At 36.5% G+C, this 26588-nt stretch overlaps 2 protein-coding genes across 2 annotated transcripts in view; both read left to right on the forward strand.

Annotated features, from left to right (window-relative positions):
- The window catches only part of LOC117206445 (neural-cadherin-like), a 60795-nt gene extending 55866 nt beyond the window's left edge, over positions 1–4929 (forward strand). The window contains exon 11 of the mRNA XM_033445800.1: positions 4777–4929. Within this exon, the coding sequence (XP_033301691.1) occupies positions 4777–4794 (18 nt within the window). The 3' untranslated portion in view covers positions 4795–4929. The remainder of the gene's footprint in view (positions 1–4776) is intronic.
- LOC117206314 (neural-cadherin-like) lies at positions 4817–13476 on the forward strand. Its single transcript, XM_033445542.1, has 3 exons — positions 4817–4966; positions 6723–6905; positions 13279–13476. The coding sequence occupies exons 1-3, from the start codon at positions 4817–4819 to the stop codon at positions 13474–13476; spliced, it is 531 nt and encodes a 176-aa protein (XP_033301433.1).
- The last annotated feature ends 13112 nt before the right edge of the window (positions 13477–26588 follow it).

Below are 26588 nucleotides of genomic sequence, written 5' to 3' on the forward strand. Positions count from 1 at the left end.
TCGCGGAAGCCGGATTTAGCCGCAGCAGACTCATACAATTAGTGTGTGTGTGCCGTAAATATTTTTTGGGCATGCGTTTTACAAATAGATGCTTCCCTCAGACGTTGGTAATTATTTATTATATTTTTCAACTGATTAATTTGGCCCGTTCAACTGGTTCGATTTCATGGATCCCCATATTTTCCGTTCTATTCTCCAATCGTTCTCCTTCTGTTCTCGTTTCTTTGTGTTTTTGTCTCTGGTAATTGTATTTTTCTGCACCAGATTGGCTTTTTTCAAAATTCTCTACCTCTCATTGTTTTCGTCTACGTTTTCGTGTATCTATTCGAATTTGCTCGCTGTCCGGTTCCATTTAGCGTTGGAATCGTGTGTCGAACGTCGACGAGCATCTCTGCGGAGATGACGTCGCGACGACACGTCGCCAACTAAGCATTCCGCCGATAATAGAAATGAGAAAAAGATAGCAAAAGAGGAAGGAATTTTAAATGAAACGATTTTCAAAGTCGAATGTCGCGTCGTGTCGTCTAAACATCGTTCGCCATTTTTGCGTTCTCTTCGACCTTTTTCCTTTTTACAGTTTATTGCGAGACTTGCATTCAGTATAGATCGTCGATCTGTATACATATATATATACACACATATATACATATATCGTATATATATATATATATATACATTTTATACATACGTATTGTACATTACGTGAATGCCGTATTAATTTTTGGGCATGTTTCGTCAGTTGCTTATCTGCGGTAGGTTACCGTGTATTGTTCTGGAAAGTGACCATTCTCTTTTTCTTTTTTTTTTTTGTTCTCCTGTCCTCCCCCTCGTTTTCGTTCGTCTCGATATTTTGTATCCACGTTTCCATTGGAACAGTCTGAATCTCTATTTTCCTCATTTTTTCGTTTCCTTTCGAGAGCGTAGTGTGTTCTCGTAGTGGTTTTTGCCGGTCAGATACGTATTTTTGCGCCGATCATGCGGCAAGCTGAGTAACAATTAGATTTTGAAACTTCCTTAGTTAGAGCATCTCTTGAACTTATATTCGTTAGTCGGATTATGTCGATCGAAAATATCACGATCGATGTAACGTGATTTGATTGCTCGGTTAGCTTCCCAAGAAAAATATATTAAGAAAAAAAAAAGAGAAAAAAGGAGAATATAGCTAAAAACACAAGGAAAAAAGTAATCGATGCGAGATTGCGTTCGAGAATCGACAATTGGAAACGGTGTCGTACAGAGAATGCTGGAACAAAGGCGAAAACGATGACTCTGAGATTCTCTTTTCATTTGTCAACGATGCTAATTAACCAAGATCACGCTGATTACACAACTGCCAAAAAAAAAAGAAAAAAAAAACACCGCGCACCAATGGTTTCGGGGAAAGTTTCAGGCACCGTTTCTTCGATACGACAACAATAGGTTCACGCTGTGTCTTTGTCGTTAACTAATTTGGTTTGATGTATCGACTCGATGATGCATTTATTCGCTTTCTTGCTATTTATGCGAGGCTACTAACCATTCACACGTACAATGCACACACTAAAAACAGGGCGAGGGATCACGCTTGCGAGCCACTAACCAAAACACTGTCACGTTCGGACATTCAAGTTTCATAATTTACCTTTTTTTTTTTACATCCGTTAGACCTTTAAACGTTTATCTTGGAGCTCTCGGAATGTTTATACGAAAATGGTGGAAATGAGGTTTTTGTACTCTTTGATCGCAATTTATCGAACGCCATTCGTTCGCGTTTGCTTTCTTTACGGCATTATCGGTAAAGTACGTTTTTTCATTTAAAGGATAATCTCATTTCAATTTCATAATTGGTTATGATTAAAATTTAAGGCGCGAAATTTTTAATCCCGCAGGTTCTCCGATAAAAACTAATCTTTACTCGATAAAAATTATTAAACGAGGAAGCTTAAATTGGAGCTTAAATCGACCGGAGAATTTAGGAGTTAAAAGATAAAAATTTATAATACAAATTAGTAAGTAATATCGAATTCTGATAAGAATGCTTATTGATTTGTAAAATTACGTTTAGGGAATATTTTATCGAATAATATATCTACCGTTTCTGTTCGATACACTTGTGCCATCTATCAAATTTGTTCGTCTGTTTCGGTTCTTGGCTACTTCAATTTTTTTTTTTTTTTTTTACAATAATAAGACCGTACTATATTCGATGAATCGGTCAGATCTAGTCTGCTTTTTATACATGAGTATCTCTGGCCAAGTTTCGTAGCTAAAACGTTCAATATATTCGTGCATCAATGTATATTACATATGGATTTGCGAGATTTCGGAGAGGAGAGTACTATTTATATCTCTCGTCTCGTTTCCACCATGTAACACGCGTTTTCGAATCGTTTGACCCGTAGCTAAGAATCGTTGACCAACATTAAACGAGATTGATCACGGAAATGCCGATGCAAAGCTTCAACTACTTTCGTTCAAGTCTCGAGTAGTCTCGATTGCGAATGTTCTATTCGAGTATCATGCGACTCTCCGTGTTTATTAAAAGCGTGAAAATATTCGAATACTTACCGTAGGAAACTTTTCTGAATAAATATATTGCGTGTATAGCTTTTGAAATGTAATAACTTTCCGAAATTTCATTGCAAACGAGTCCGCAAATGTATATACAAGTACAAGTTACAAGGCGTTTATTGCAAACGCACACTTGATAAAAAATGAATAAAAAAAACAATCGATGGACTGTTTAAATAATTTTGCGATAAATACCTCGTATCTTCCACGCATACTTTCCAGTTTGTTTCAAATTTTTCCGCTATGATCATGATCATTCTATCATGCCGTATGTCGTACAAAATGTGTCAGTATAAAACAACAGTATATGCGAGTAAAATATATAGCACATATAGCATATATTCAAAATAACTTCGCGTAAGTGTTCGAATACCTTTGTCAGCCTGTGTACGTACCGTTTAGAATATTCAAGTTGATGACCGTTTGTCAAGATTGGAACGAGGATTGACGTTGACTCTGTGGTTCCGTTTCCTTGGTCGACGTCCAGTAGTTGATCGAACGTTCCTTCGACACGGTGTTCCGGCGCTCGTTTGAATTGACAAACGGTGCCATTAATTCCGGTGCCTTTGAGCGCTCGACGAGCAGCTATCGAGACGTGGACGTCTAACGGATGACATCGCACACAACCGTATAGGAAGCGATAATGATCGGTGATTGCGTCGAACTGACCAATTTATTAGAGGAACAGCTTTTGTGCAGTCTGTGTGATATCGATATATTTCAGAGAATAGAAGGTTTGATTTGCAAAGGAATTGGTTTGTTCCGCCAATAGCTTTACGTGTTTGTATAATAATAAGAAGAAAAGTGCCTCGATAGCAATTTAAATTTGAATGGAAAAATTTCATTGGAAAAATTACTACGATTTTTCTTATATCTTGTATTCTATTTATTATTACAGTAGTATCGTGTCACTCGAATGATAGAAGAATCGCTAATTTTACTTTATCGACTCTAATGACAATTCTATTTTTATGATTTCTTGACTTTACGAAGGATAGAAGGAACTGCAAAGGGCACTTTATGTATTTTATAACGTACCTTGAGGATATATCAAATGTATAAAATTACATTTTAGCCTCGAGCTAATGACCATTTTCTATATGGTGCTCGTAAAAAGCCAAAGGAAAAGAAAATTAAGGATTACAAGCATTAAGCATTTTTATATACGTATTACACATATTGAGTATGTACTTGTTATTACATTCGTATAAACACTTTCATACTATTTTATGCGCAAATCCGTCGTGTCTTGAAACTTGAAATTATTGGACGAAGCAATTCCATCCATATAGTAAAACGCATCACCGATCATACTTGAAATTGTCGAGAGAGTTTAATTACGTATTACACGATCTAAGCTACCTTGCAACATTTTAAAACCTCGCCGAGCTATCTATTACGAAAGCCACTTAACGAAACTTACAAGTCAGTACACGTGACAACACAGCGTGACACCCTTTATCTAACCAAGCTGCTCGTAGAAAAGCTAAAGCAGTAGCTGGTAACGCGGATAAGGGATCTGTAGCTTAACAACTAACGACACGAGACTTCGGAACGCCATCCGTGGTATATAGTGGTATATAGTGGTATATACTCAGGGTATGGACAAGCTAATACGTTCTATATAGTATCTAAAACGCGTCAGAAACGGAAAAGACAGGCGACGACGGGAAACATAAGCTCGTTAGGTAAAATCAATTAGCCGAAACCGTAGTTCGTATCGCAGCTCCGCCAATGTAACAGTAGATTATCCTACTAGTGGGATGATGTTCCTTTTGTTGTCAAGAAATGAAAAGAATGCTCGAAATAAAAAAAATAGAGGCGAGAGATATACAAAGTATGAAAATTAAAAGAAGATAGAAATATACAAAAAAGTAAAAATATATATATATAAAAAAAAAGAAATAGGAAAGTAAGATAAAAATGAGAAAGAGCAAGAAAATCGACGTATCATACGGTACGAAATGATGAATCGCATGGTGACCTTTCGTCACGAGACGAGTAAACAGCCTCTAACCTCTGTTCTTCTGTAATCGGTAAAAAAAAGAAAGATAACTAGCCTTGTATTTTTCGATATACATATGTCTACCCTAGGTAATTTCCGTTCTCGTTTCTGTTTCCGTTTCCCGTTTTCCGTTCATTAAATCTCAAACTCCGGCGCCCGGAGCTGATTTGAAAGCCGGCCTTGATTTTCGTAACATGTGCCTCTGGTGTGTGTGTCGACAGCTCGGGAATCGACAATAATCCAACGGTGTTTTATCGGCTAATGCCTGGCTCCACCGCACAGACCAACAAGTTTCACACGTTTTACCTTCAGCAACGAGCCGAGAAGTCTGTCACCTGGGCGGACATCAAGGTTAACCATCAGTTGGATTACGAGAGCATAAAGGAATACAATCTGACTATACGAGTCGAGGTATGTACGAAACGAGGCTGTTATTTCACAGACGTTAAGAAACGCTGCGTTTCCACCGTTTTTCGTTTGCAATCTGTACGGGTTTGAGAGAAGCGTCTTGGGACGAATCTCGTAGCTACCGTTGGCTTTGCTATGCGTTCGAGCGAGAGAGTCTTGGCGAGAATCTCGGCGAACTTGCGATTACCAAGTTGTTGATGTTTTTGGTTAGTAGTCTCCGCAGACGTTAGAAAATCCGAGCTACGCTTCGACTTTCCAGCCAATGTTGCTTAATCTTGTAGCTTTGCTAAGAAGTTTTCGCTACGAGTTGCAAGTTCGTCGAGCTTTTAGTATTTTTGATTATGCGCCGGATGTTTCGTAAAGTACAGTATCACGGCAAGTAAATGATCCTTCGTGAAACAAACAAATTGAAAATGGAAAATGAAATTCTTACTGGTTTGTTTCAAGCGAAATTATGTTTTTGAGAAAATGGATTTTAAAAATGTTTCACGCGCACGCTCGTCTCTTATCCGACTAGGTATTTTGAGGTATTTCAATAAAAAATTAAAATCTGAATCTATCGATCGGTTATAATAATTACAAAGCCGAAACTGATTGAGAATAATCGACTGATATACTTCGACTATAACGATGTTTACAACATTCGTCGAAAAATATATGCTTTCCAAATTTTGATCAAACACTCGAGCTCTCATCTCCATTATTCTTAATTACACGAGAATATTTTGCAAAAAAAGCATTCGTTCAAACACTTCGATTTTACTAATTTTTATTTTACACACCTCGGGAGTTTTATTTCTCATATCTGTTATGTTTCAAAGAAAGCCACTGAAAAAGACATAAAACGCGAAAAATATAAGGAAGACGACTATAATTGAATCGCGCTTGCTCTACAGTCCCAACCTACATAGGAACCCGTGGCTTTGCGTATTTCAAGGCTCGAATAATACGACATTGAACGCGGTTAATTTTCACAGCCAGTGTATTCCTCCTCGAAATTGTCGAGTGACCATAGAATATAATCTCCTCGGTTAAATAACCGGTGTTCTTTAATCCATTTAGAAACTGGCAACGGAGCAACTCGAAAATCCGCTTACCAATCGCGATATTATTTCTATTTCAGCTGTACAGCTCTGTCGAGTATCCGCACCTTGTATTTCTACGGTAATAACTTTCTCTGCAAAGATAAAATATGCTCCTCGTCATTTCTATGTGAACGGCCATTCAGTCAGCGAGATCACTTTTCTTCTCTGTTCCATTTGCTTGACCTGTTTTAACGAAAATTCATCGAAAACGATGAAACGCGGGGAAATTTTCGTTAAAACGATTGTTCGTACCTGGAAATGATCATGAATATTATCGAAAGCGTGAAATATTTTTAATTAAAGCGCTCCCTTTAGAATTGTTCAAATTTTAGAATGCTCGTTCAAGTTACTTTATCCTTTGAAAATCGAGTATCTCTAATTTTCGAACTAATACTCGTTCGTCGAGCACAAAGATATTGCAAGACTTATTCTTTCACCATGAAAAATACAGTACTCGTGTACTGTATCTTGTCAATAGAAATACTCTTAGATCTATCTTCTAAAAAATAATCGATATGTGGAGGTATTAATGTTTACAAATCTTTAATTAAAGCAAGTCGAGAAAATACTAGTATTTCTATCTCTATTTTGGAATTGCAAGGACAGTAAACGAATCGGCGAATCAAGTAGAAAACGCAAGGTACACGTAAGATAAGGATAATCCTCTTCTACAGAACAATGGCGCTCAACAACTCGCTTCTGAAGCAACCGTCTATATTGTCCTGGAAGACGTTAACGACGAAATACCTTTGTTCACCGAACGTGAGCAAGAAACTGTACTCGAGGGTGAACCAGTTGGCAGTAAGGTTACTCAAGTCAACGCGATTGATAAGGATGGCACTTTCCCGAACAATCAGGTGAGCAGACGTCACAAATGTCCGTTTTTCTTAATACTCGAGATATTTCTTTACGTCATCTAACGTTAGACACGTCCAGTGATTGCAACGTAACGATTCATTCGTTTAAAAACTACTACGCGTACTTATCGACGATGAATTAGACAAATGTTAATAATTTTTCATACCGACGATGTCCAGTGGTTAATTTAATCGACCGATAATCCTACTTCGTTCTTGTTCAACTGTCACGATTTATAATCTGTTTGAACGTGCAATTTCTTTGCTTTATCCTAACGAAGTTAACGAAATGTCCACGATGCATTCCATTTAAATCGATTTTCATGAATATTTTCGAAATTATCGATGATGAAGAATCGTGCGATTTTACGGGATATCGATAGTTATTTGTATTTTTCTTCCTTTATGGGGTTCGTTAGGAATATTCAATAAGTTTTTTAAGGAACGATACAAAGCGTTAATATACGTACATGTGTGTGTCTGTAAGTAGTTCAGAGACGAAGCAGATAAGCGATTCTTATATTCCCTTTTTCATTTGTAATCTTCTGTTTTCACATTTGCAAACGTTGAGAGTTTTCAATTAAATTCATAGACGTGAAATTGAAATTTTATATTTCCATTTCTACTTTTTCTATCTTTAATATGATTAACCTTTTGTGTATGAGAAAGTTCTATCAATATTAATATCAATATTACTTTCATCAGCAAGTTCTCATCATCGAATCGATATTACTCAACTATCGAGCAACTCTCGTGGCTAGTTTTCGGACTAGTCTCAGGCTTCAATTACACGCTCTGTCTACCGTATGCTCTATGTTCCGAATTTATGTATAATATTCAATCGTCTATATATTAAATACTTAGAAATATACAGCTATCTCAACATCGATTATTACGAAATTATTCGTTTATCTACAATCTGATAACTTTATACGAGATATCGTGGCTCACGAAAGTATTCGAACATTTGTACGTAGAAACTTTTTATGAATATATTACCTAACTTTGTAACGAGACACAACTCGCACGATTATATCAGTAAAATCTGTAACGAATTTCAAAATTTTCAAAAACCAATTCGAAAAAAATATTTATTACAAGCAATATTTATTATATTTCGTAAAAATCGTCAAAGTCAATCGTAGTAGTTATGTCACGCTATACCGTTGACGAAATTTCAGAAACTTTCGTATATAACACACGTAATACAAGTTCCGCACATCATTTTCCGTAACATACATATAGGGAGTGTGCAGTTTGTTTGAAAGCGAACAAGGTCGATGTCAACAAAGCTGAAGTACCAAGGTTTCTGACATTTACCATTGTTCAACAGCATAAATATTCAATAGCATAACAAAATAGCCTCGGGTCTGTAACTTTCCTCGCGGTCGAACGAACTGTAGGACAAGGGAAACATAGGCACACGCGAAATCAATAGTTTCTTCGAACTGTCGAATTAGTCGCTTGTCGTCCTTCCGCGTAGATACTGTTCGTTCGACGTTTATCGTTCGTAAGTGAGAAAATTCTTAAATTACGTTATATTTTTATCATAAAAATTCACTCGAAAGAGTGCGAGCCTCTTACGTGAGAAATTAATGGATTAAATTATAACGTGAAAATTTATATTCACTGAAGGATGTGTGACTGATCGATCATGGAATGTCGTTCATTTACAATTAGAAGGAATTTTCAATGAGAGAGAGAAAGAGCAGACATACTTTTTCTTTGCAATGCCGCTTTAATTACAACGAGACAATAAAAGTCGTTATTCAAATACGATGTTGAAAACTATTCAAAATTTAGCAGGGGTCGCGAATGATAGTATTTCATTCTACGTTAAATTATATTACGTTTGATTTATTTCATTTCCAATTTAAACGTAAGGGATTTATCGAGATATGAAATAAAATATAGTTACGTACTTGAGATCGAATATTTTTGTAGTATTTCATTTAAACCAGTGGCTGAAAAGTAAGGACATTTCGTATCGAATATTCAACGTTGATGTACATAGCTGATATTAATAAAATTTATATCGAACATTCAGTACCCTTCGTATACATATTACATATATTTACATATATGTATAATAAAATGTTATATCAATATAAGCACGGATTTATTACGTTTGAAACGTTACATGGGGTAGATATTAAATAAAAATCATCGGTTGACTTTAGTATAACTTAATGTTAGTGATAGAGGTAAGCGATAACGTAGCGCGCGCAAGTAAAATGCGTTACATGTTTTCCAATTGCAATGCTTGTTTGTCGAATGCTCGACATCTTCATCCCGTAACAAATAGCGTTCGATATAAGTCTGGGGAAATACTTCAGTGTTAAACGTCGTGAGAATCGATAGGACCGTGCAAGAATAATTCAGTTCTTTCAAATAAATATCGTGGCAGCGATCGAATAAACGGATATATTATTCCGGCCGAAACTTTGTTAATTTCACACAGTGAAATTGTGTTTGTCGAAGTCGCGGTTCTGATGGAAATACCGTGTAACTTTGTTCGCCGTGTAATGCCGTTATACTGCAAAATACCGTAATCAAATTTAATCGCAGGAACACCGCCGTTGGTATAATTTAAAATGTCGCGCTGCGCCGTATCGTTACAAGTAACGTGTTACGCGCAAATGTTCATGACTCCTTGCGCAGATATGCGACAATTAATATTCATTCATCGCTGTTATCGTTTGTCGAATGTTTATACGTACGTTTACGTACGTTTAGTCGAAAACGATATAAGAAACTTTCCTTTCCACGTTGATGTTTATAATTATAATTACTATAAGTAGTCGTGGGATTATACTAATCGTGGAAGAACGTAGTTTTATAAAAACGTTAATGCGTTGATAGATTTTTCTTCTCTTATACGAACGAGAATTATTGCAGTTTTACAATTATTTTACATGGAATATGACAATGTGAAATTTACTTGTAGAACTTTTCCTGTATTAGTATGTACCTTAGCTGTATATATATATATACATATATATATGTATGTAATTTAGCAAAAGAAATTTTGAAGTTTTTTGGACTTTCAACGATAAGCGATTTGAGTTGTAAAAATTTTCCCAATAATTTTAATACTGCTAAAGTATTATAAGCGTAGTTATAAATATCGAGAGACCTTTACGTCTCGTTTATAACAATTTTTGGTTTTCGTACCGTTCTCGTAACGACGTCTAGATGAGCAAAAAATATCTTTCCACAAAAGCTTTCAAGCTTACCTTTCTTTAAAAAAAGCCACGAGACAAGGTTGAAAAAGCTAAATAGCATCTTTTTGCTTAGGTATTTTAACTTGATAGCCGGAGCTCGTTAACTTTTACCAAACTATAAGCAGAGTTTGGAGAGCACAAAACGAAAGAGTCTCTTATTTCCTTTTTTTCTTATTCATACACACCTTGATTTTTCGTATAGTTTACCTTTTATAAAGTGGTATTGTTTATCGTTAAAAATGAAGAAATCTTTCGATGTTAAATTTAATCAAAAATCACAATCTCCCTCTCTCTCTCTGTTTCTCTCTTTTACTTTCCTCTCCCTTTCTATGGTACATATTAGTAAACCGGTCTCATATATTTTATGGCCGCATGAAATATTTATTTTAACAGAAATGGGCGAAAAGTAAAATTCTTCTCGTACGACTCGTTGCTTGATTTAATCCTTGTATGAAGCGAATGTGAAGCGAAATACGTACTCTTGTTTCTGACTAAATATGTTTACGTACCACATTATCATATTATTTTATTATTTACTCGTTTTACTATTATTAAATTATTTACTCGTGACAAATAATGCAGAAATATATGAAATATTGCAAGTAAAGGACTTACAATATTTGGCATGCGAAATAAATTTCTGCTTAAACACCATTGTCTGAATTATGTTCATAAAGATATAGAATTTCACGAATAGCTATAATCTACTTAAAAATGATCGCTTGCGTGAAATTGAATGTAAACGGACAAATATTTCGAAGGAATATCGGTTGACCAAAATATAAACCAGCATTGTGCGACCGATCGCGCAAATGAACTAATTATAATTATCTGTTCGGAGCTAAGTTTTCCTGTACACAGGAAGTATAACCGTTAATGTCATCAATTATCCTCGTGATTATTAATAGTATACGCGTTATTAATTCAATCCAGCCAGTTAATTAATTTAATTGATGTCTTTGCTGATATTATCGTCGCTTCAAATTTCATTTTGTTCGCCTTACTCCGATCTAAAATCAAGCTTTTCTTCTACTTCTTTCCATTGGAAACGCTACGCGATTTCACTGTGATCGTGATTTTTTATTTGTCTTTTCTCGATTTACAAGCAGTCGTGCAGGCACGCTGATTTCTTGATTCTCGGCGCTGATTTCTGTTTTTTCTTCGCGCAAACATTTTCGTAATACGCTTCCATGCGTCCTTCGATGGATTTTCGTTTACGAGCGAACTCTATGAAGTCTCTAGAATTGGATATTTCTCTTTTTCCCTTCTCTCTAATTTTGTTCTCCCTTTTTTGTTTAAATTTCGAGGAATGTCACGAATGTTCGGAGTTACTTCTCCTACCGAATAAAACGAGCACGAGTGGGCGGGTAGAGAAAAAGTCCTGGTATCCGGAACGCAGAACGTTCTAGCTTGAAAATTATCGGTTTGAAAGTTTCTGTTTATTGGAAACTTTAAGGATATATTACGATTATACGTGTACTTAGACGTGTATTATATTAATATTTGCTTTTGTGAGAATTTCAATCAGTTTTTAGATTATCGAAGTTTTCGTTGCATTTGTAAACATACTTTATGTGGAACATAGCGTGTGCTTTGCGCAAAATCAATGTGCATCCAATAATAAAATCATAATACGTATAAGCTTTTAGACGATTACACACGCGAATATCATGCGATACATTTTGACAAATTTTTCGTATTTTTGAACGGTATGGATCTATTTTATCTATATATGTTTTATCATACGTCCCCGTATTTTTTCAAATAAAAGCTATCAAGCTTTAAATATTCTCAAATTTCAAAATTTCAACTATTTAATCTTTCAAATGTTCGAATCGCTTTAGATTTACAAATTTTAACAACAAATCGTGTACATTATACAATATCGACAAATCGCACAGTGGCGAATAGAAATAAATGGAATCTTTGAATAGCATATTTCAACTAAATTTTCAAAAAATTTGAATTTCAATTATTACATCGCAATTTACGTACTTACCTAACGCAATTAACGTATTTCACTCGAGACGAAACGAAAAGGATTTGTAAAATTTCAAGATGTTTAATCCACAACTGGTAAGGTGGAGTCGATGGAACCATCGAAATTTATTCGTTTATGGAAATTTGAAAAATACGTACCGATGGTTTATAACCTACGATATCAGCTTCCATAAATTTGCGAACGTTTTTATGTCATAAAATGGTCATTTTCGATTTAATTTACGAGCAATCGATAAAAAGTGAAACGAAGTGGATTGGTAAAAAAGGATTAGATCGCTGAAAGAGGAGTAGATCGATAAAGAAGGAATAAATCGATAAGGACGAAAAGAGTGGTATTTCATGGAAGCCTCCGATAGGCGGCATCGGAACGCGCGCCATTTCAGTTATTGTAATATTTCTAGAGGAAAGGTTAACGGAAGTCAGGAGCTATTTTTTGAGTAAATTTTCTTAAAATTCCCATCAAATATTCTAAATAATGTGAAGCAGTTGCGTCTTTACGAAAAATTAACAACAATCCACATACCAGGTACACGTCAACATGCGATTTAAACGAGAAACCATGCATATAAACGACGATCGAAAGTATTGCGACGATAAGGAGCTGCAGTATTTAAATTTGTACTTATTGGAAAAGGAAGAAAGGTATAGATTCTATGGTCAAAAGTTTTACGTTCAAAAATGCAAAAGTTTATTACCACGAGTATTAGTTGATCGTAAACTTGTAGGATACTTGATAAAGTGACCTGACTTTGTTAGATTTTGAGTCCTCGTTTGTTGGTTACTTCGAATTACTGGAAAATCTAGTTGCATCCGTATTGCAGCAGATCCTTCAACTTTTTCATTTCTCGTTCAAACTTCAGATATTTCTTTATGGTAAGTTATGGTTATAGTTGTTTCGTATTTTGACCAACTATCGTTACAGTTATATATATATGTTCAGAAAAGATCTTTATGAGTGTATACATTCGGTTTTCAGGTATTTCATTCGGCAGAATGATTGTTCAGAATACACATCCGCTGTAACCATAGCCTTGGGAAAATATAATTTGTTTCAAAACGGGTAAAAGAACGCAGTAGGGTTAAACTACATTTTCGCCATTAATTCGATTCAGCCTCTAATCGAGTGAACCACGTTGTTTCTCTTTCAGGTGACGTATTATGTGGTGGATAGCGACAGGAACGAGGGAAAGGATTACTTCGAGATCAACAGAGAAACTGGCGATATCTTCACGAAGGTGATGTTCGATCGTGAAAAGCAGGGCGCGTACGCATTGGAAGTGGAAGCCAGGGACGGTGCACCATCCGCGAGACCCAACAGCAACGGCCAGCCGAATTCTGGTGAGTAGATCATTGAATTTCGTTGCACTATGCTTTCGACACTTTTACCTGGTGGCTCGTGCGCCACGTCTGCGCACTGCGATTCGAAAATATCGGACAATTGCGCAAAATCGAATCTACCGTAAAGCAGGATAAACACGAATCGAGGAAAATTTAACTTAGAACGTGCAATCGTATTTTCTTATGCGAACACAGGGACGACGGCTATTGTGTTCTACATCGTATCGTCTCTACACGCTGATTTAGGAACGATCGATTCCTGAATTTCACCGACCAAAAAGTAGAGACATGGTCGAAAGAGTAGAAGTGAAAATGAACGCAACGTTGCTGAATGAAGGTTGGGAATAGGAATTGGAGGGTCAACATAGAACTAAAAGTAGTCATTTTTAAATAACATGTTATTTTAGAAAAATTGGAATGTTGCAACGTTACACTTGTGTATGAAATCTTTTAGCGATAGGTTTTTATCGGTAATTTTATGAGAAAGGTTGATGCCTTCTCGTAAGATTATTAAACAGGCTGTCTTTTTAATTTTAAAAGATAAAGCGAGCTTCGAATATCCGTAAAATATATACGAACGAGGGCTGTTAAGAAAATTTCAGATGGGGTTACGAATACTACGATAGTTTCGTCCACGAAACTTCCTTTATAAATTAGGCAAAAAGCTTGTTTTGCATTTAAAAGTGATACATAAGCCACGTTATTCCGTGAAACTGTAGGCCATCTAAATACTGCCAGTTAAAGTGAATTCAAAGCTTAATGGCACAGTTGAAAATAGGATTTTTCATGAAGCGAATGGTCAAAGGAAATCATCAGCTTCATCGAAAAAGCTAGTATTTTTCTTTGTATTCCATTAAATATAGCCGTAATACGGAGAACAGTTGTGCTTCGTAGTCGTATAAAAGTTCCCTCTATTTCAACCACATTTCGTGTTTCTCACTTTGGAGAAAACAAACGAAATTAAACATCGAAATTCTATTGCATTTTGTACGCAGCTATCAGTGCGCTTCCAGCTTAGAACTAAATTGCCCGTAACTTGGAAAATAGACGTCGGACGAAATTTTTATCCAAGAACTTTCTTCTTCGATCTAAATATCGCTCGTTTTTCTCATTTGTATTTTACGTGAAAGATCCGACTCTAACGTCACGTCACAATTGTTACTTTACCGTTTCGGCCAATTCCACGATTACGGTCGAAAGGTGCAGAACGTGATGGCGATAACACACAGCCAGAAATCTTTCTACGAGGCGGTTCGAAACGTCCAACTGCTTTGGCGCTGTCGCGTCGCGGACCAATAGTCGGTTTCCACCGCTCTTAGAATTCCGGTTTAGAATTCCGTTCTCGGTTGCAAATTTATCGACTATGCCACGATACCGTATTCAATTCCTTGGCTGACACCAATGTAGCTCAGCGTGTCCACGTAGAATTTGCAATCGCATAATGTTTGCTCGGCAAATTACTCTGCACGTGTGCTTAAGGAGCGAGCCAATTGGTCACGTTCCCGTAACTTTTCATGAGGAGCCACGGCAACGTTTACGTTATACCGTATATACTATGGACCGACTGCTCGTTGTTTCGTGTCCAATCAGTCGTGCATCTAGGAAATTTCGTTTCGTCGTGGAAACTAGACCACAATCGGAATCGTGACGGTTGCTACTGGCGAATTTATGATGTTTCGAGGGCAAATGGGATTTCTGAGAGATACACGCGTTTATGGCACGACTCTACTTTTACGAAGATATAAGGGTTTTTCCGTGATTTTGGGAAGAGAGCAGAAGGGCCAAGGAAGAGTTGTTACGACCTAGAAACGTGTAAATGACGATGTTGAATAAGATATTTTTCTAGCTTGATGAAAAAGGTAAACGACGATCTTCGTCTTTCTTTCTTTCTTTCTTTCTTTCTTTGTTTCTCGCTGTTCGAGATTTCACGTATGATAGAAAGTAGGATATTTTTAACGCTAGTAGAAGTATTAGTTAAAGTATCTCTGTCTATTGGAACGTGAACATAATTGAGATATAAAAATTCGAGAACCGTAGCTAAGTTAATAATACAAGGAGAAATACCTTTATTAATCGCATTCTACTTTGCCGTGCTAAAAATTGGGAATTCCTTGATTGCTTCACGAAGCTTCTAATTTGAAGTTAAAAGGTCCTATAACTTATAACGATTCTTGTCAAAAATAATTCGATTTACGACTAATTTCTTCGTAGATTGTTTCTGAAATTGCTCACAAAGTATAATGATATATACGAAGCATAGTAAATTTGCAACTTCACAGTTCGTGGAATTTTCTCTCTAATATTGGACAAAGTATTATTTCACTTTAATTTCACCAGTGACTTTTTATTTCTAACGTTATACCATCGTTTGTAACATAAAACCGTTAAAAATTTAATTATCGTTGGCCTCTTTTTGTCATAAAATTGTTTAACTTGCTCTTCTTATTGCTCAAACTGAATCTGTTGTGGAAACAGTATGGAGATATTTTGAAACGTTAAATATCGAAACTATAGAACAAATTGGATTGCCGAGTTTTGACTGTCGCTGTACAGTGAGAAAATATTATATAAAAATACAAGAAGCATAGAAAGCAGAAGTATCAAGAAAAACTGTATTTTAATAGCAATTAAAGCAAAATGTGTAACCTGCCGAATAAAAGAAACGCGTTAAGGAGAAAATTACTTGGCTGCGTGATATTGTACGCAACGAGGAAGCAAAACAACAATCGCTGAATTCATTGTTGGAAGTTTGGCGTGTGTTTTCTTAGCCTGGAAAATCTCGTTTCATCTTCAAACATTGGACTTTCCGTCTACGATTTTGAAAGTTCTCGTTCTACGAATTTCCTAACGCAGTGAGAAAGATTGTTGAAAATTCATCGGGTTTCACCTGGCCTGTGTAACTTCCAACGAGGACCTCTTCAAGTATTTTTTAAAGTAAACAATGAATTCGCAATTGAAGTTTACCATTCCGCGTTTACAACTATTTTCTACTTCGTAAATAAAGAGCGGTTAAGGCAATTAGGGTAAATCGTGAATCTTTTGTGATATTAAAGGTAAGAAAGGGCAGAAAGCACTGTGAATTTGAACAACGTAGCAAGCTTTGCTTTCTTTGCTCGTTCCGTAATGCTGCTACCTAGTGAAGTTTAATCTTTCCCCTTTAAGCTGAAATACAGACTTTTTTCCTGCTGTACTTCGACCGTGCAGAATATTTTCCTCGTATAACCGAGAAAAATAAAATGCTTGGCATTTAAATAGATAGTACAAAATATTTTTACTTTTCGTCTTGACCCATTTATGGGAATAACATACGTTGTGTATGTAACATAAGGGAAGATACTAAAATATGCTCTCGTCACTGACAGTCGTTTTGTTTAAATCTCACCGCAAATATTTTAGAAAATATAGGAAATCAAATGTTTTAACAAGGTAAGAAAAGATAGATTCGTAAATAGTGTCAATCGACAAAACCTTGGAGAATTACGCAAAGAATCGAGTTAAGAATTAAGATGTAATTTCCGCGATAGGGGACAGTTGTACGGAATTTATTGGACAATTTAAAAAATGATACTTGTTTAGTAACAAACGATCGTAGATGATGATAACGCAAAAACTGATTACCATTTTCGACGCCGCTTTCATACACAAGGGTGGTATATCCCGCAATGATTATTCCATTACTGGCTTTTTGGTATACGCGTTTTCCCGCTGCCGAACAACCACCTAGTCGCGGATACGTGAAAATTTATAACGTGTAATGTATTTTGTTAGCATATTTGATGGCCGTATCTACATTATATTACGGGCGACTAAATTTCGAATAATGGCTCGTTTTTCACGAGGGTGGCAAATTTGTCCCGTTAGCAGATTAGTTGAAGCGGCGTAGCTACATTTCGCCGTATTATGAGCTTTATTTGGCGTGGAACAACAGCGAATGCGCTACGCGACGATTGTTGTCCAACGGCAACGATTCTATAATTTTCTTCTCGCCAGTTCTCAATCCCGTCTCTGCTAACGATCGAGAAACGAGTTTATGTTCCAGCGAACGTTTTTTTTTTTTGTATAATCCAGCAACCTGTTGAAGGGTTCGGAAGAGATTTAAGGGAGAAATAAAAATTGTTCTTTAGTTATTAAATTAATATAAAGTTATCCACTTTCCTGTACTTTGATTTGATTGTGTTGAGAATTGTGGATCTTTGAAGCCGAAATAATGTTATAGGAACACTAAATTTACACTGAGAATTCATATTAAAATAGTAATATATTTATTTCATGGACGATTTCTTATATATTCATCGATACACACTTGCACGCGTCTCAGCACTTTCTTCCATACCCGACTGTTAACCGACTGACTAGTTTACATCTGTTTTCGAGACGCCGCGCACACACACACACCTCCACACACCGACACTCGCATACAAGCATCTCTACTACGCATTTAATCAAGTCCAGCACAGAAAATTATACATATCTGAACAGATTGTATTATCTGAAGATATTCGTGAACATACCTTCTTTGTATTGCGGATAATAATTTTCTACAATGGCTTATGAGAGTATTTGGAGATTTTTTGGAAACTTTTTAGGATTTAGGATCTAACTGCTTCGAAAATACGCCCTTTGGCGTTTTTTTCGGTACAATATAAAATGAAAGACAGAAAGGAGTTTCAAGATATACGACTTTCGTTTGAATGGTAAAACTAATTCTAAAGTTCAGGAGATATTGATATGCAGTGTCTGTTTTTATTCGTATTTTTTTAGTTAATTCCACTTGAAAGCTTGGTAGATAGAAAATATACAAGCAATCAGGAGTAAAATATTTTTATTATTGCGCGTGAAAAGATTTTTCACGCGCAATCGTACGATCGTCCATATGTTTTAACAGCCACGATGATTGAACAAAGATTAGTAAACGTTTGGAATGGAAGATATTCGTGAATTATTAATAACACATTTTAGCCAACCGATCGTTTCGTACGGATCAAATTGTTTTTATTTTTCATACGATACGTAAATTTTGCTTCCGTTAGTTTTTTATTTTAAAGCAAAATTCGTTGAAAAGAGCATCGCTTCTTTGATATTCGACAAAAATTGATAAATACGTGGATGCTGATTTCGTGACTTAATCCGTGCAGTTTGTAATTTAGTCGGTTGCTAATTGGCGACCATTCGTGTCGAGATTTATTCCCGAATATCTGAAAAATACGATATATTTTAAAATATATTTCTAATTTAACGTTAGAAGATCTCGCGTTGACGGGTTAGAACAAAGTTCATCGTATGCTGTAGGTAGCCAAAGGGGAAATTTGCGTCTATCAAGTAATTTGTCTAATCCTCTTAAACATTTTCCTTCTTCCAACTTGCTCGAAACATTTCGAATAAATTTGATGCCTGCCGAAACTGTGAGAAGTTGAGGTCTTTCGAAGTTGACAGTATCGAAGTCTTGGAAACTTTCTAAAGTTCTTAATGTTGCGAAGCTTTATGAAAGTCGCAAGGAACGAAGATTGACCAATTTTACGATCGCTGAACGAATATGAATGAAGTCGTTAGAAAAATGGCACGTTCTATCGTTAGCACCACTATAATAGCTATACGTATGTGTCGATTGATTCACACGGCAACAGAGCAATCGATAATTTCAACTCTAAGTATAAGACGAATGTAAACGAGTACAGCAATAATCGTTAAATCTACGTGATTCGTGTTAACGTGAACTGCGGCTACGTGTAAATCACGAAAAGACGAAATTTCACCTTAGCGAGGACAAAAGTGCTAATTAACCGCCACGCTGTGGGCAGAGGAAAAAAAGCCCCAGTGAGTTTATCAGTTTTTCCTCGTATCATACGTGTCACACGAACGTAGAAAGTACAAACGTATCGTGATTTCGATTCGTAATAAATTTCCAATCGACGTTACCAGCCACAGTGCGTTCCATTTTTGGCCACGGCTCGCATAAATCGACCCGAAAAAATTTTGCCATGACGTGGAACTCGTCGGGAAGGTCGGCTGTCGACGACATTTTCCACACCCACGCGAATATCGCGATTGGAAAAAAAACCGGATCAGTTTACCGTACTTTATCGCTTGGTTTCGCATTTATGATTCTTGACTAGGTGAATTACGTTTCGGTAAATTTAGATTTTCTCATTTTCTGCTTTCCCCTGTTTCCTTCCGTTCCACGAGAAGTTATTTTATTATATAATAATAAGAAAAACCGATCGCGTAGCTACTCTTTTAAATCTATTTTAATTACGCACATGGGAGCTGAGATTATTGTTATTTCAACGTGAAACATTCTACACAGAAGAACGTTCGATGTAATGTACAACATCCGAGAAAAACATTTTACCGAGACTTTTTCAAAAAAATTCTTTGCGTCCTTTAATAAATATAAAAATTCTCCAGTCAACTTCTCATGCTGTCAAAATAAAATTTAAACACAATAGCGATTTATCGTCTTCGATCTTTTTTTGTTTTTTTTTCGGTCGTCCATTTATTTTCTCTTTACATTGATTTTCACTTTACACGAGACAATGACACGAACAAGTGACGCGTACAATAGAATGGAATATCCATAAATTTCCCTTCAATAATTCATGGAAGGGGAGCAATTTAAAATTCAAATGGAATTTTCAATTAAATAAAATCAAATGCGTTAGCTTATTATTCGAATTCATACCTCGTTTATACTTGGTCTATACTTTCGGATCTTGAAATATTTCAATTTTCATCTACCTCTCGATTTTCATTTATCGAACAAATTTTTCTTCCACCGTTACCATTTCCTCTATATTTTCTCAAATCTTCAAGAAACATTAACATCCTTGTTCATTCGTGATTACGTAATGAAACGAACATCTTTGTGCCGAAGAACGGCGGTGTCAGGTCGGTGTACAAGCTGAATCCTCGCCTTAAATCGCGCTGCGTTGCGTGAAAACCGCAAAGTGATCCGAACAAACGGCCCGGGTTAAAGTAAGTATAATGGAGAGCAAGATTCGAGCGCAGATAGCGGAACAGGTTAACCATATTTATTGGAACGCCGGTGCAAGTGGATAGCCTGGTCGCTTTGCATTATGAAGAGAGAAACGCGGTTGGATCTGGGGTCGCGTTTCTATCGTGTGTTTCACGAAGGGATTCCGGCTTGTCGAGGTTTGATTAATTAACAAGCGCTTTCGCGCCTTTGTTTCTACGCTTTATTTTCTCAAGAAACAACGTACAGTGTATTTAAATACGTAGAAAAATTCATCAGACTCTTGGTAACAAATATTTGCGAACTGCAACTCGAACTAAATGGAACATGTTTGTACAGGCGTAGAGACCGAATATCTTTACATGTCTTCGTAATAGATAAAATATTTTAATTGTATCAGAATCTGTAAGCCAGAATTGAAACATCGATTTTTGTTTATTTGTAACTTTTGTTTCTTTCGAAGGTACTTGAGGTATATTAAAATTTATAATCATTTCGATTCTCTTTGAAAGAAGCTCTAATCGATATTATTATATTCGTTTGCAACTTTTTAAACTATTACATATTTTAGTTGTATTTAACTTTACGAACGTGTAAACTTTCTTCCTAGAATTTAATTAACACTAGTATCAATCTGTAACTTTTTATATTTTTTAAAGTTACTTTCAAGTTACATTAATGTCGGTATTAAAATTTACAAGCGCTTTGATGCTCTACGCGAATTTCAATTAAACGTCGATATTCGCTAAATTTTTATATTTTCGGAGAATTCTAAAGAGTGATTGAATTTCGAAATTCTCGTGATCCATAGGTAGCATACATCAGCGATTTTTGTCATACTATTTGGTAATTTCCATCAAAGCACGTTGCATTGGCGCTCGATTATTTAGTAGCTGTATTTGCAATGACGGATATCACTTTAATAAATTTGCTCGATGTTTGAAGCGGAGAAGCGTTTAGTATAGCCATAGCAAGTAATTAGTTATACGGTTGATGGTAGATCGAAATGGATGCCGGATAAAACGTAAAACGGTTGCTTCAGGACGTTTTAATTAAAATCTAACAGGAAAGTATTGACTTACGGATCCGTATTTTGCGGTCGGACCAAGACTTTGGTTAAATCTCTCCATACGAGTCATAGACATGTGACGCTGTTCTTTATCGTAAAATTCTGTGAGGGACATAATAAATCACTAAGTTAATCCTTTTGCTGTCGTGAAACGCAAGTTCGGCGCAAAGCAAAAAACGATAATATATCGTCTAGTCTGTAGCAGCGTTTCTTGACTATGCACAATACGTATGATATGTGGAACCCAGCAACACAAGTAACAAATTGTACTTTTCTTTCGCGTGAAAAATTTCTCATTTGAAACGGTATGTATTGGTACATTTTAATATATCTATATACATATGTATTGTTGAAAATGACAACGCGAGTTCGTGCTCGCCATCCATATGCGGATGCGTTAGTTATAAGAAATAGTAACTAGAAGATAATCCTAGTCACAATCGATAGATTTAATCGATAGGCTTAAGATGCTTTTTTTGTTTTTATTCCTAGTTTTTCTAAGCGCGTGCAATAAAGGCTCAGAAGATAGATTTATCCATTCAATAAAATAATAACTATTGTGATCCTACCTTTGAGTATAGAAATAACAACATGTATATATTATATAATATAAGTAATATATTTTTTTTAATTTTCGTATTAATTTCTTAATTGATTTTTAAAAGGTGTAATTTGCACAATATCTCATTGATAAAGTCTTGATACTAGTTTCGTTACCTTCTTTATGCTTGAAATTACCTTCGTCTAATGCACTGTAAAAAGTGAATTAAAATAAATTGTTCCAGTTAACTTATGGCACTAAATTTCTGGCTCTCGTTACTGTTCCACATAAAGGAGCCTAAGTGTTTCAAATAGCACTTTGCCGTTACAAACTAATTAAGTTTGTCGAATCTAGATAACGCGATTAAAGAAGCACGTTATAAATCCTAAATAATTAAGTATAATTCGCAGAGCTTCTTAAATGAATAATGCGGATGATGCGGCATTTCGCGTAGAAAACAGCAGCACGGAAATAATTTAAATACGAAGCATATGGGAAGTAGGATAAATGAAAACTTGAAATAAGTAGAATAAACGAGAATGCATACGCGCAATATACAGGGAATCGCGATGTCTCTTAAATTTAAACGAGCGCGCTATTGGGTCGCGTTTAAAGCAAATTATATTTTACTCTAGGATAGTAAGAGAGAAAATGGAAGTGTTACGGTTTTGGTGCGATTTAACGCGCGCCCGCGTTCATGGCGAGCATCGTTCATTAACAATGCGATTTAAATTAAGCGATATGAACGTTTCGGATTCTACAGGGGACTTCGTGAATGATTTAGCATAAATAGCGGCGTTATACCTTCTCCCGATGGGGCGTACATATTCGTCGTCCAAATTTCGAATATAAATTAACAATACGGTGTTTGTGTAACGTGACATCGCAATTGATACCATCGGGTAATTATTAGTAACCGCGTTTACGCTGAGCCACGAATGAAAAGCGATCCGTTATAGGCGAAATATGAAATTAATTAGTACGATGACTTTGTTTGTGCGTCGAATAAAATACGTACCTAATACGACTGACCGCGATTAATATGAATTTCGTATATACGGTGGTATTATGCGGAAAATTTAGCGCGATACGCGATGCGTATCTAGTCTCTTTTCCGAGTTAGTGTGAAAAGGGAAGATGGCGATAGAAAAATGCTATATTATTGTCTCCTATTATCTCCAAATTTTTGATCGCGTTCTTCGCGAGCGTGTAATCTTCAGCCGCGTTAATTGATCGCGCGAAAATTTCGACAATTACGACACTGGAACGAAAGTGCATTGGAAACCGATCGATCGATCGAGAAAACGGATGAAAAATGACCAGTTGTGAATTGCACGCGTGGGAATTAAACGTGAGCCGGTTCGCAGCCGGTTGGAAACGGGGAAGCGTGGTAACGTTTTCTGATGCGGTAAATTCTAATCGTATCAGTGGGATATCGGTCTCATGCAAATGCGGAAAGTTTTAAGTCGCGCGGCCAACGACGAGCAAGACGAGCGTGGCGAATTGCGGCTAAGTGGAAGTCTCTCTCAGGACAAGTGTTAAATTGCAATTATGCTAAATCGTAGCTCGTAGCGGGTGAGAAGAGGAACAGACCGTTACGTTGCACGTTGCACGTAGGAAAGCCGTGTTAACGATACCAGAGTAGCGTCGTAAAATTTCCACGTTCCCTGTGTCGGACGTGGTTAACAACCAGCCATCCTGACGACGAATTGCTGTCTGTAATTAATTGTGTCCTCTAGTTGGCTGATGATTAAACGGTAAGATTGTCATTTACGCCTGGACACCGCCTACTCTCGAAACACATTTAATCTGAATTTATTTGTTCGCATTTGCAAGTGTTTTAGAAGAAAATTTAGAACGCCTTCTATCGAAACCAAGTCAAGTTATACGCACTTTCGTTCGCAAGTGGGATTAGTATTAAGATGACTTTACACAAAATATAATAATCGATGCAAATTATCCAAGAAATCAATCGAATCGATCATAATTTTGCGTTCGTTCGATCGATGAATTTCGAATTGAATCTCCGAAACTAGATGGAACTCGAATTCGATCCTATTTTCAGTAGCAAAATAGTAGCTTCCTTTTTTGGTAGCAGAAGATATTTAAGCGTCCGTTATCGTCGTTTAAATGATAAATTTTGATTCGACTGGTTGTATAAAATTTCTCTTAAATCGATTGACAACGATATTAATTAAGTCAACGAATAACGCAGAGCTACTCCGAATAACTTAAGCTTCTTACGCGAAGTGAGTGAACCAACAACATCGTGACCGAACGAATATTGATCGCCTGTTTTGTGCATCAAGCATAGAGAAATATCTGCATTTTCAGTAGCATACGCTGCAACTTTACCGTCTCTCGTTCTTTCTAACTGGAAGGTATCTATATTCTTTAGAGTCGAAATATTTAATATTTGCATCTCAAACTCGTCGCAGTAATTAGGATGTGATTCATTTTTATACGTATATACGTTTGTGAACATCAAAGCAACGAATAAAACAGAAGGATAACGATTCTGGTCGACGTGAAATCAGCATGAAAGCTAAACAAAATACACGAGGGAGATATTTCCCTGGCTTTATTTAAGTTAGACCCGCGTGGAACTTTGGTTGACCGCTAAAATGAGGAAAGCCATAATTCCGAATGTAGCTCGAACTATGTCTTTATCTCCGACAAGCAACACAAATTTCAAGTATTTAACGAATCTGCGATGAACCGTATAACGCTACGATATATAGTTGTATCTGAAACGAAAGAGCGAGATAATAATTCACGGAATATTTTTGCGCCGTTGAATAATAATTTTGCTTTTGTTCGAAGGTAAAACTAGAAAAATATAAATACGTATGTACGATGGTCCGATTATCCGCTATTTTTCTATCCGCTATTCGAGCAGAAAACAAAGAACAAAGAAATAAAATATAAAAGGAAAACGTTTTACGATATTTAAAACAAGGATCATTTATCAGTCGAAAAACTCGCTTTAATTACGATCATGTAATTTAGGTGAAATAAAAAGCCATTAGAGTTTAGTAACGAACGCGTAATCACGTACATACTCGGATAGTACTTGCAGTCTCTATAACTCGCAACCACCTTCCCAACGTCGAGATCTTAACGTTAATGGGATAGCGTTCGAGCTTGAAAGCAGCTCGATTCGAGTCGACTTCGTGTAAAGTAATTCCTTGCGAACTCACGAGAGAGGTTCGTTTCGCGACTTCGTCGTCTCACGTTCAATTCCGTTGCTTTTTCGTCCGGTTACGTCAGCAGTCAAAGTCGAAGTTTACGGTCGATGAGATTCGATTGTTACCGATCGATCCGTTAACTTCCGTCGACGAATGTCGTTTCTCGGCGAGATTTGCTCAATCGAGAACGCGTTATGAAAAACGATCGAAAGATGAAGAAAAAGACGAACACCGAGTGCAGAGCAGTTGCAGAGAAAATAAAACAGAATTTAATTACCTCGACGGTATTTTTCGTAATGGGAAATTTTGCGTGCTAATTAAACGCCGCAAAAAAGACGACCAAAAGATAATGGTTTTACGTTATTTCGCTTTGCCTGTAAGTTGAACTCGCGCATTCATGTGCGTTCAATCCGTGCGAAATCAATTTAAGTAAAGTGGATTTGTCTTCTTTTACTTTTACCTTTGTGATTCCAGTAATTCTTATTCATAGGTTGGCCTGTATTATTCGATGTTAGCTGGATGCACTGGTTTTGGGGCATCTTCGCCCCTATCAGGGATAACCCTCGAATCGAGAATTCCTAACGTGCTGTCCACTCAGGGTAATCCGTTGAAAGTCCTACGATCCCAGGGTGTTTCTTCGTTTTCGACGTCCCCTGATCCCCGAAATCATGAATATCAGAAACACGTAAAACCAACGGAACCGCTATATATGGAAAGCAAAGTTGTCTATTTGCGAGACATATTGTCAAATGGAATTCCATATCGCAGCTATTTAAAGCGTGTTCCTATCTGAAAAATCGAAAGACGATAATGCTCGTTGTTTCGTTAAAGGTTGATCCGTTGTCGGTGATAATTGAAACGTAGATGTGAGAGAAATCTAACATTCCACGAATAGATGCGTTATCGATGTATGTTTTTCTGCTCGAACAATTTCGTTTGCCTACTCGTTGCTGTTCTCTTTTTCTTTGTAATCGTTTAAAGCCCGTGTCTCCCTGTGTTTTTTTTTTGCGTATCGCTGCGTTCAATAGCAATTTCCTTCGGTTACATAACTACGGTAGCTGTTCAATTTTCAAAGAATTTCACGAACCGAACGAACAAGCAATTATCAGAGACGAAAAGTTGCTCGCCGACCCTTTTCTCTTTTATTCCGCCTGTATTTCTTTCTTTCGTTCTTTCTTTTCGGTAAACCAATGAATAATCAAAGCGTGAACGTTTGATCGCGGGAACGTCGAGTTGCGGAGAAATAGAACAACGTGTGGACGCACGCTCGAAAGAAACTTTTATTTCTTCCTATTGAATCGACGTTTTGTGAATGGTTCGACGGTGAATGTCGAATAGTATACAGTACCGTG

Source organism: Bombus bifarius, unplaced genomic scaffold, assembly GCF_011952205.1.
Source record: "Bombus bifarius isolate JDL3187 unplaced genomic scaffold, Bbif_JDL3187 scf7180000008006, whole genome shotgun sequence".
In the NCBI taxonomy this organism is placed as follows: Eukaryota; Metazoa; Arthropoda; class Insecta; order Hymenoptera; family Apidae; genus Bombus; species Bombus bifarius.

Excerpts from the sequence above, each read along its gene's own strand:
- LOC117206314 (XM_033445542.1), top strand. The coding sequence starts at position 4,817 with ATGCCTGGCTCCACCGCACAGACCAACAAGTTTCACACGTTTTACCTT. Across the intron at positions 4,967-6,722 it reads ATCTGACTATACGAGTCGAG|AACAATGGCGCTCAACAACT; the intron begins GTATGTACGAAA and ends CCTCTTCTACAG. Across the intron at positions 6,906-13,278 it reads GCACTTTCCCGAACAATCAG|GTGACGTATTATGTGGTGGA; the intron begins GTGAGCAGACGT and ends TTTCTCTTTCAG.